The sequence below is a fragment of the Arvicanthis niloticus genome, chromosome 9 (genome assembly GCF_011762505.2).
Source record: "Arvicanthis niloticus isolate mArvNil1 chromosome 9, mArvNil1.pat.X, whole genome shotgun sequence".
Lineage (NCBI taxonomy): Eukaryota > Metazoa > Chordata > Mammalia > Rodentia > Muridae > Arvicanthis > Arvicanthis niloticus.
Window position 1 is genome coordinate 53,646,246 of NC_047666.1, and position 11,653 is coordinate 53,657,898.

Genomic DNA, 11,653 nt, shown 5'->3' on the forward strand with positions numbered 1-11,653 from the left:
GATTTTTTTTTTTTTTTGAAACCCAGGACAATTTTATTTATTTTTTCTTAAATTTGGAGTATGATACAGGGGACTAGACCTAGGGTCTCTTACATGATAGGCAGATGGTTCTCCCACTGAGCTATATACTCTGTGATTTTTATTCACTTTATAAATTTTTATTTACTTTTGTTAATTTTATAATTTTTATATAATAAGCTTAATATAAAACCATACACTTTAAAAAAAATTACTCACAATTAAGTACAGTTATAAATCTGCAGTACCATTTAAAGGCAGCAAACCCAAATGTACTGTCTCAGCGACCCTCAGATGCAGCATTTGGTACAAACTGCTCAAGAGGAGCTTGTCACTGGGTTGGGATGGTCAGTCACATGGAAGCCCCTCTCCTCGATGGCCCTGTAGAGTGTGATGTACTTGGAGGCCAGGCGCGTCCTCGGGATCACATACTTTTCTGTGAACGTGCTCTTGTCCAGCTGCTCTTTGCCTTCCATGGCGAGGATGCAGTTAATGAAGGCAAGGGCAAAGGTCAAGCAGTTGTGGTGATTCTCTTCATACCTTGAAGAAACAAGGCTCAGTGAGGTAAGACACTCATCACTGTTTTCCAGGCTGGCCTTGAACTCCTGACCTCAAATAGTCCTCCCACCTCAGCAATGACAGGACACATAAAGCCACCATGCTGGCCCCTGAGAATGCTAACATTAAAAGCTGATCAGTGGTAAAGGCAGCTACCACCATCACAGACAATCTCCGGGATTCACATGGTGGAAGGAAGGAACCAACTCTTTCAAGTTGTTCTCTGACCTCCACACATGTGCTGCGGTGCACACCCACACATACACATGGAGGTAAACAAAGTAAATACATACAATGTCATTTTTAAAAAGTTTTTTTTTTTTTTAAGAGACCAGTCATGGAGCTCATATCTTTAATCCCAGAACCAAGGAGGCAGAGGTAGACAGATCTCTGTGAGTTCAAGGCCAGCAAGGGCTACATAGTGAGAGCCTGTCTCCAGAAAAAAAGAGTGAAGATGGAAAAATGAGAAATTAATCTCAAATCACTAAAATAAACAAAAAAGAACTTAAATATTTTTACACTGTAAACAATATTTTAAAAATTTTAGAAGTGCCACACAGTGGTACCGGCCTTTACACCCAGCACTTCAGAGGCTGAGACGGGATGATCTCTAAGAGTTCAAGGTAAGACTGCTCTACACCGTGAGAACCTGTGTCAAGAAATAAAATTATGCCAGGCGGTGGTGGCGCGTACCTTTGATCCTAGCACTCGGGAGGCAGAGGCAGGCAGATCTTTCTTTGTTGGAGGCTAGCCTGATCTACATAGTAAATACTAAGACAGCCAAGGTTATGTAGTAAGACCTGTCTCAAAAAAATAAATATAAAATTATGAAATATAATAGGATTTTTCTGTGTATGTTTTTAAATCTCATAGCTGGGCACAGTGACAAACTCCTATAATCCTAGCACTCTGGACGTTGAGTCAGGAGCTTGATGATTTTGTAGCTAGCCTGGGCTATATAGACCTTGTCTTGGAGGAAAAAAAGAACAGTGTCTAGAGAGACAGCTCAGCATTTAAGAACCCTGTCTGACCTGCCAAAGGACCTAGGTTCAGTTCCTAGAACCCACACAACAGTTTACAACCATCTGTAACTCCAGACCCAACACCCTCATCTGGCCTCTTCAGGCACATAAACTCAGGTAAAACACTCAGACAAATGAAATAAATTAATAAATTTAAAAATCAATCTTAAAAGCCTCTCGTCACAGCAGTGAAATAGCCATGCAAGGCACAAAGCTCTCAAGACACTGTGACTGAGAGTTTGCTGCCTCCCCCCCTTACCCCACCCCTACCCAGACCCCTGCTCCCATCCCCCTACCCCCACCCCCAGGAAAACAGCCATGGCACAACCCCTGACCCATGTGGCCAAGTAACTGACAAGCAGCAGCTTCTAGGAGGATTTTATTTGGGCTCTGAGGGACCTGTCCAGCCTAGCATCCTGTGGGAAGGCTGGCAGCAGCAGGCATGTGGAGCTGCTGCTCACACCTCCAGGGATCAAAGGGCACAGGTGGGACAGGAAGGGAGGTAGGCTCCAAACCCCAAGGCCCATCCCAAGAGACGCACTTCTTCCAGCCAGGTCCCACCTGCTCCTAATCTCACTCCCAAAATAGCACCAGCATCTGGGCAACCAAATATCCAAACACATGAATCTGTGAGAGACATTTTCTTTTGTTGTTGTTGTTTCGAGACAGGGTTTCTCTGAGTAGCCCTGGCTGTCCTGGAACTCACTCTGTAGACCAGGCTGGCCTAGAACTCAGAAATCCGCCTGCCTCTGCCTCCCAAGTGCTGGGATTAAAGGCGTGCACCACCACCGCCCGGTGAGAGACATTTTCTAACAACCATATTTAGCTGTTCTCACAGATTGATAGTCTAGGCATGGACTGCACTTGAAACAGCAGTGACTGTAGAGCAATGAGAATGTGTGACAAATGGATGGCAGTGGCTTTCAGTCATTCTAGACACCTACCTATGAGGCAGCCAGGCCATTGAAGCAGAGAAGTCTTCCAGGTACTTGTCCCACTGGTCCAGCAGTCCAAACATGCTGGGCTGTACTAGTGGAACACTGAGACTCCGCTCCCAGCCTGCCTCGTCTCGCTGTATGCCGTGTGCACTGTAATTATACACGACCCCTGAAAACCCAAAGCAGAGTCAGCCACTCTGTAAAAGGTGCTCAGAAGATGACAGTAGCCGTTAAGTCCTGTAAATCGGGGTCACACTTGGCTGTCCATCTAGCACAGTGGTTCTCACTCTTCCTGATGCTGACCCCCACCTAATACACTTCCTCATGTTGTGGTGACCCCCAGCCATTAAATTAATCCATTGCTACTTCATAACTGTAATTTTGCTACTGCTATGAATCATAATATAAATATCCAATAAACAGCATATCTGATATGCAACCCCCAAAGTTGTGGATAGGTGAGGCCTGGCTGGATAGTCTCCTGCTCCTGACTTCTATGCTTGAGCTGGGACTGAGGCCCAGCACAGGCTAGGCAAGGGCTCTGACGCAGCCACCCCCCTCCACTTTTCTAAAGTACAAGACCACAGACCTCAGCACATCTCATTTCATTCATCAAGCCTGGGGTGCGGGGACCCAGTATAGTGGGAACACCTTGTGTAGTGGGTTGGGTGTCAGAAGCCAAGGATCCATATTCTGTTTCAAACCCAAGAACTGAGATCTTGGTCTCAACCTCTGACCATCTGTTTCCTTCTCTTAAAATCCAACACAGACATGTAGAAGTTTGTAAGGCTCTTTCTGAAAAAATATTAAGATGGGCCCAGGGCTTAGGGGTGTGGCTCAGTGTCAGTCTGTAGGATGATGCCCTGCCTAGTCCACCCCAGCAATACTACAAAGTGTTTTCGTCTTCTAAACACATAGACTGTAAGTAGTAGTAACTTGCCAAGTCACATGACCTGCTTTAGGCTGCAGTAGGAGAATGACATGCTGTTGCTGTGACCTCATCCTGGCTGGAAACCCTCCTCTCCCCTTAATGGTATTGTGGGCTTTTCTTATGCTGGGGAAATGTAGGAAATGCTCACCTCCTGTGTTAGTGATCCCAACATGCAAGTCAGACTTCCCGTCGTACTCCCTGAAACAGAGGGGTATTATTGGCATTGTGGTTATTTTGATAAGAAGCCTTGCTACATAGCCCAGGCTGTCCTGCAACTCAGGATCTTCCTGCCTCAGACCCCAGGACAGTTGCAACTGCAGATGTGCCACCTTGCCCACCAACAAGCACTTCATGAAGCATGGGCATTTAAAAAGAGGAGGGCATAGGCTTCCCCCTGTAGCCTGTACTAGACTTTGCCATCAGCTGTGGGCTGGCTAAAGGGTGCAGCAAAGCAGAATTCCCACACACCCACAGTCCTGTGGTGAAAGAGCTTTCTTCTCCCTCTGGGAGCCCATTCACTGTCCCACCAGCTAATGTGGGTGAAGGTCCTAGAGGCGTCTCAGAGGTCCCTAGCCTTCTTTTATGTCTGTCTGTTTGTTTTGTTTGGGGCAAGGTGTTTGTTTTGTTTTGTTTTGTTTTGAGACAGGTTTCTCTGTGAGGCCTTGGCTCTCCTGGATTTCACTCTGTAGACTAGGTTGGCCTTGAACTCGGGGAGCCTCTTGCCTCTGCCTCCCAAGTGCTAGGATAAAAGGCCTGTGCCATCACCAGCCTGCTTGGTTCTCAGCCTTCCTAACCACAGCTCAGTATAACCTGTGGCCACTGCATTCCCTGGATTACTGTTTCTTACCATTGCTGTTGGCTTGAGTTTTTTTCTGGTTTGGATTGGTTAGGTCTGGAATCAAACCCAGGGTCTTACACATGCTCAGCACATGCTCTCTATTCCACACACACCCTTAAAATATTCTTTTATATTTGTTTAGTTTTGTTTAAGACAAAAGTTCACCATGTAGCCCAAGCTGACCTTGAACCTATAAGCCAACATCAATTTTTTTTTGTTATTGTACATTAACAAAATAATAGGCTTCATTATGACACTTTCTGACATGTACATAATGTGCTCTGACACGATCTGTACACCTCCCTCAGCAGGTCATTCCTCGGAAGGCACAGTCCTGGCGTCAGCTCTCAGCTGGGTAACTGATTCTTCAATAAGGCAAGCGACCCCAGCTTTATCATGACCAACGACACACACAGATGACTACAGTTCCTTCTCCGTCAGCCCCAGGGACTATTCTGAGCTTACAGAGCCCCATGGGCTCAGAGGCTAGACTTGAGTGAGAAAGAGTAAGCCAGAACATGTCTGTGCTGAGGGCTGGTTCTGCCCCTCTCTGCTACTCCTCACTCCTCACTTCCCAGCTCCATCTTAGCCAGACCACCATCCTTCCCATAAAATTTTAGTCGTTTGATAGTTCACTGGGTGTTGACTCTGGGCCTGTCGAGTAAGGCTGGTGACACAGGAAAGCATGAGTCTCTGCCCTTCTGGCTTGCTTCCAGAAAGATCATTTCAGTTTTAGATTGGCAAGTCTGTGTTTTCTTTAGTTCGTGATACTGGAGTCTGAAGTTCAATAAATCTTACTAACTGATGACTAGAGGAGGAAATACAAGGTGTGGGAACAGGCCTGGCCACCCCTTCTCCTAGAGCCCTGTCACACAGGTCAGGAGCAGGCCTCCTCTGCAGCTCTGGACGGTGCCCTTGGCTGGCTGAGTGGAGTTCAGGCTGAGTGTCTGTGTCTCCTACTGACCAGGCTCCTCTCTGCAGCCTGCACGCTGCACAGCCATGAGCAGCAGGGTTGACCAAGCAGAGCCTGGTGAGCCCCTGGGTCACTGCTCATTCACCTCTGTCACAAGTGTTGTGGAACTCAAAGCAGTCTTGGATACGTGGATGAAAGGGAAGGAATTCTTTGGAGTCCTAGGCTAGGACTGCCTTGGTTGTCTGCAGCCACCACCGCATACAACCTACCCCACACCTCTCTGCTCGTTCTGCCCATGTCAGTAAGGACTGTGCCCACCAGAATTAGCACTTGCCAGAGAATGCATAGTTGCTCATTACAAGGGAAGGAAAGAGAGTGAAGGGTCAGACTTCCCCTTTATCAGGAAGCAACTCCATCACTGATGGTATAATCTTTCCCGAGGATATTAGTCAAGAGGGAATCCTGTCATCAGCAAGCTAAGGAAACAAATGCTGGGAGGATCAGGAGTTCAAGGCCAGCCTGGGCTAAGTGAACAACAACAAAAAGTTTACAAAGGTGAGTTTTTAAGCAAAAGAGAGATGATGAAAAATGAGGATTTGGATCTACCCAAAGGAATGAGGAGCTCCAGAAAATATGGATATTTGAGTAATATCAAATATGTTTTATTGAAAGATAATTGTGCCGGGCGGTGGTGGTGCACGCCTTTAATCCCAGAGGCAGAGGCAGGCGGATTTCTGAGTTCGAGGCCAGCCTGGTCTACAGAGTGAGTTCCAGGACAGCCAGGGCTACACAGAGAAACCCTGTCTCGAAAAACAAAACAGAAAAAAAGATAATCGTATGAATCTAAAATTAATAACTCACATATATGTAAATTTTCCTCATTATTAATATTGTACATTTAAAAAATTTGTGAGTACAAGTGTTTTGCCTGTGTGTGTGTATGTGTGTGTGTGTATACCATGTATGTGCACTACCCACAGAGGCCAGAGGAGAAAGTTGGCTTCCCTAGAACTAGAGTTACAGATGGTCATGAGACACCATGTAGGTTCTGGGAACAGAACCTGGGTCCTCTGGAAGAGCTGGTGCTCTTTTAATAGCTGGGTTGTCCCTCCAGCCCTAACACTCGGCTCTTTTTTGTCGAGTTTTTACAGTTAACATTAACTTTGCACTTTCAGGGGAAAAAATATAATAACTTTTTATTGAAATGTTATTAACTTGCATGTTTTAAGACTGGAAGAGGCTCATGTGTTGGGGACTCATGTCTGTGATCTTAGCACTCAAGAGGCTGAGGCAGGAGGATCACATGTTCAAGACCACCCTGGTCAACATAGCAAATTCCAAGCCAGTCTGTGTCACACGGCAAGAGCCTGCTTCAAGGGAAAAGAAAAAGGCAGCAGGCTAACGAGTGCAGCTTAGCTCTGAGCACATATCCTGACTATAGCCTGTATGAGACTTTGAATTCCGCCTCTAGCACTGTAAAAGGAAGAGGAAATGAAAAGAAGAAAAGGGGGAGGGACCCTTAGACCTCCTTGCTGATTTAACTCACCTCCATCAGGAACCATCTCTCGCTCTCAGCTAGTACTTTGCTCTGCACATTGTACCTGCTTGTCCCGTAAACTGTGAGTTGTCACTTACATATCTCGCCGGTAACATTCACTGCCTGGCTATTCCCAGTCACCCACTCAGCACATCCTTTTCTCCTAAAATCACTCGAGCAGGTGTCTTCACACAACGTGCAGCCTTTCTTTCACATACTACACAAATGTGTGCACAAAACCCAGGGCCTTACCCTAGGCAGGCAAGCCACCACATCCTGGCCCCACACCACCCACGCTGATGGACAAACAGGCCTACAGATGAAGCAAAACAGTCTACCCAAAGCAACCACACACACACTGCACTGCATAGCACAGCACATGTCCCTCAGAGAAGGTTTGATGACTGACACACAGCAGAAACACATGCACGGTTTATCATAACTCAAGCCACCGTACCTAAGGAACGTCCCTCTGGTGGGTTTGAGGAGGAAGGAGCATTTCTCTTGATGACCGTTGGAGAATGGATCAGAGATGCTGATAGGTGCGTCCTCTATCCTGGCAGAGCCCAAGTCTCCCTGGCAAAGAGGGCAGCATTGGGGTACACTGAAAGTGTAGATGGACCTCTCGCAGTGCCTGAATTTAATTAGAGGCTTCCCAGCTCCTGCAAAGTGCATTCCGTGTGATTGCTGGGCCACCAGAACAGGTTTCTGGAGACTTCCTTTTCCTCATTATACAGCTGGCTAACCCACACCACCTGAGTAACCTGATCTACAGTGACATCATCGTGGATGGAAGCTTTAGACACTAAGCTGGGTAGATTAACCAATAACCAGGCTGCACCTGCTGGACTCTTAAAGTGCTAGTTCTTATTTGACTGGCTTACCAAGTTTCTTTGTAGATGCTGTACATTTGCAGCTGGTGACAGCCAGCTCCTCCTCATCCCCTAAAGCCCTGTGTTTCCATGTAGCCTGTCTCACGTTCCCTAAGCCTTTTCTTTTTTTCTTTTTTCGTTTTGTTTTGTTTTTGTTTTGTTTTGTTTTGTTTTGTTTTGTTTTGTTTTTCGAGACAGGGTTTCTCTGTGTAGCCCTAGCTGTCCTGGAACTTACTCTGTAGACCAGGCTGGCCTCGAACTCAGAAATCCGCCTGTGTCTGCCTCCCAAGTGCTGGGATTAAAGGTGTGCGCCACCACCACCCGGCCCCTAAGCCTTTTCTTGTGATATTAACAGCAATTCATTGTGACTGCCTTCCTGCTGGAACAGATACGTTTTTATAGTCTTCTTTCAGTCTAGGGTGGGCTCAGAGTTCATCAGAGGGTCATCAGATAAACAGGAGGGGTTTGGCCCCTCTCTCCCCTGGCCAGCAGGGTGCGCCAGGTCACAGAATGCTGAAAGTTGGAAAGTTACAGGGAGCCTGCTGCATAACAGTCCAGCATCATAAAGGGGACACACTCAAGCCTCCAACTATTCACTAGATAGGACTTTGTGTCCTGAGCCAATTGGATGGGGAATTTGGAGAGGAGGCAAGTCCCGGCTTATAGGAAAAGGGGCAGAAATTTCTTGGTGATGAAGAGATTTTAAAAACCACTGTCTTGTGGTTTTTAATCCTCACATTTGGGAGGCAGAGGCAGGCAGATCTCTGTGAGTTCAAGGCTAGCTCTGGTCTATAGAGCTAGTTCCAGGACAGCCAGGGCTCTACAGAGAACCCTATCTAAAACAAACCAACAACAACAACAACAACAACAAAAGAAAAACAAACAAACAAAAAAAAACCCACAACCCACTGTTTGGTGTCAAATCAGCAGGAAGCTGCTTTTGCCTCTTCTCTATGCTGGTGTCCTGTCTGCACAATGGTTCAGCGCTTTGTTTTCATGGGTCTTTTGAATCATTTATCTTATTTCCCACACTGCCTTCTTTCCTCTTTTTTTTTCTCAGATAAACAAAAGTAATTGTTTTCCTAAAGGTATACTTCCCCCTAGACATATCCATCTTACATTATAACTAAAAACAAAAGCCAAACCACTGTACATTGGATACGAATAAATAAATCAAAAGTCTACCGCATAGGAAGTAGGCTCTTTGAGTCCAGCAGAACCAGATGGCCTCAAGTCTCTAGACCAGAGGTTCTCAACCTTCCTAAGGCTGTGACCCTTTAATACAGTTCCTCATGTTATGGTGACCCCCAACCATACAATTATTTTTGTTGCTACTTCCTAACTCTAATATTGCTGCTGTTATGAATCATAATGTAAGTTTCTGCTATGCAGATGGTCTTAGGTCTCTGTGAAAGGACAGGTTGAGAACGGCTACTTGTTCTCTCATCAGTCTCAAGTACGGCAGGCAGAGCTGTGAGACAGGAGGGATGCTGTAGCACCACAGACAGGAGTGGGTAACAGGAGCAGCAGCACCTGGCAGGGGAAAGAAGGGAGCTTATTTCAGAGTTAGCCATCTTTGTCGGGCACCAGCAGTTGTGTTCCTGGCTGTGTCCCAAGGCCGTACAGAGTGCGGCGTTCTCAGTAAACTGTACTGAGATGTGCCGGCTACAAACTACCAGTGTCTTACTGTCATCGGCAGGGCGGGTATGCCTGACCACTAGTTGTGGAACAGCCCCGCCACACACCCTCAGGAGAGGGCTGGAGACACACCTGAGGAAGGCAGAATTGTCTTTAAAGATGTTAAGCTGGATGAAGTCTTCTGTTGTTACTTGAGGCCACTGTGCAAAGCCCTGTCCTCTCAGCTTTGAAGTTTGCCACCCATAAAGTCTGGAGAGTCTTTGTGACAGACACCCCCTTAGGCAAATGCCCCTACGTCTTCTTGCCCCCTGCTCTCTCAGGTTTTTCCAGGAGGCCCAGTTTTAGGGTATCGCATTTTGTTTTGTTTTCTCCCCAGCGCCTTCATCTTTAGATTCCTTGTAGCCTTTTCTCTTCCATCGTGTACTGAAGTAGACTCTCCTCATAATGTAAGTATCTGCTATGCAGATGGTCTTAGGCCTCTGTGAAAGGACAGGTTGAGAATGGCTGCTTGCTCTCCTCAGTCTCAAGTACGGCAGGCAGAGCTGTGAGCATCTCCGTCTTCTGGACAGCTGCTCTTCTGGCAGGGGCTGGAGTCTCCATATCAGATGCTAAGGGAAGGTGTAGAGTTCCCACTGGACAGGACCAAATGTCTGTGGATACTGTCAGCCAGGTGAGGGCCACCCACAGCAGATGCAGAGGCCACATGCTTCTCAGACACTTCTCAGGCTCCACTGGGCTGGATGAGGTTAGCACAGCTTGCTTCTGTGGTGGAAGGAGAGGGCCACTATCTAACCCACTAACTGGGGTGCAGGGTGAAGGAGATGGGTGTGGGCGGAGATGTTCTCCCTCCTACACTGAATAGCTCATTTGGACTCAGGTTACAGAACTCTCTCTAGTCAATTATTCATATTTAGTTTTGTGTTTTCCCACAGTCAGAGGCTCTCGGGCTTGGGGGGGGGGTGCTGATATTTTCTATCTTTATTTCATCAGAAAAAAAAAAAGAACACACAAAATTTATTACTTTTAGGCCAGAGTCGGGGACATAGCTCAGTGGTAAGGCCCTCGTGTTGTTTGAGGCCCTTGTATATTCCTAGCACTGAACCAGAAAAAGAGAAAGAAATATTGTTGATCCCATGTCTTAGTTAGGGTTTTACTGATGTGAACAGACGCCATGACCAAGGCAAGTCTTAAAAAGGACAACATTTAATTGGGGCTGGCTTACAGGTTCAGAGGTTCAGTCCATTATCGTCAAGACGGGAACATGGCAGCATCCAGGCAGGCATGGTGCAGGAGGAGCTGAGAGTTCTACATCTTCATCTGAAGGTTGCTAGCAGAATACTGGCTTCCAGGCAGCTAGGATGAGGGTCTTAAAGCCCACACTCACAGTGACACACCTACTCCAACTGGGCCTCACCTTCTAATAGTGTCACTCCCTTGGCCGAACATATACAAACCATCACACCCCATAAAAAAGTGGACTGACGTAATGTGTCTTAATAAACTTGATTTAATGCACTAGTTTTTAAACAATTATTTTATGTATTTGTGTATGTATGCCAACATGAGTTCATGTACAGCACTTTTATGCAGGTCCCTGAAGCAGTCAGAGGTCATTGACTCCCCTAGAGTTACAGGTTGTTCTGAGCTGCCTGTTGTCAGGGCTGGGAACTGAACCTAGATCCTCTTGAAAGAATAGTAAGCTCCCCTAACCCCCACCTCTGTGTTGAGAACCGCACTCTCCACGCTTGGCAGCCCCACGCTTTGTGGCTACTAATTGCTGTCCACACTGCCCCATGCTTTGGGGCTAAGTGCTCTGGTCAAGAGAGAGAGTCGGGATGGAGGGGCAAGAGACTCGAAGAATAGAGACAAGACCAGGTGTGTGGTCAAGTCTGGTTATTCCTTTATTTCCCCTATTCTCTTTTCCTATTGACTTCCCATTGATGCTATTACAAGAAAATCCTGGGTATTTATAAGCACAAGCAGGAGAACACAGGTGAAGACATTTTACCACGTGCGCCTTGCAGCTGGGGTCACTAAACAGCAAAACAAGCTATGTGGGATAAACAAGATATTTATCAGAGTGTGCTTCAGCTGTTGTAGGCTTTGAAAAACAAGTCTCTCATCAGGGTATATGGTTCCAGATGGCTGCAAAGTTGATCTAGATGCTTTCTGCTTAAAGTCAGCTCCCAACACCTCTGATTTTTAAAAGACAGGGTTTCTCTGTGTATCCCTGGCTGTCCTAGAGCTCTGTGGATCAGACTGGCTTCTTAAACCAACTAGCCTTTTCTTTAACCCTACTCCTGTCCAACTTTATTTTTTTTAGACAAGGTCTCAAATAGCACAGAATGAGCTTAAAGTCTGCCTCCAACTCTAGGCTACTGAGATTAG

The 11,653-nt window shown here is 46.5% G+C and overlaps 1 protein-coding gene across 1 annotated transcript; it reads right to left on the bottom strand.

Moving 5' to 3' along the window:
• Positions 1 to 7,533, bottom strand: Mkrn2os (MKRN2 opposite strand). Its single transcript, XM_034512253.2, has 4 exons — positions 7,213 to 7,533; positions 3,616 to 3,665; positions 2,543 to 2,705; positions 1 to 558 (listed from the first exon to the last, which is right to left on the bottom strand). The coding sequence occupies exons 1-4, from the start codon at positions 7,428 to 7,430 to the stop codon at positions 336 to 338; spliced, it is 654 nt and encodes a 217-aa protein (XP_034368144.1). The 5' UTR covers positions 7,431 to 7,533; the 3' UTR covers positions 1 to 335.
• Positions 7,534 to 11,653: the final 4,120 nt, after the last annotated feature.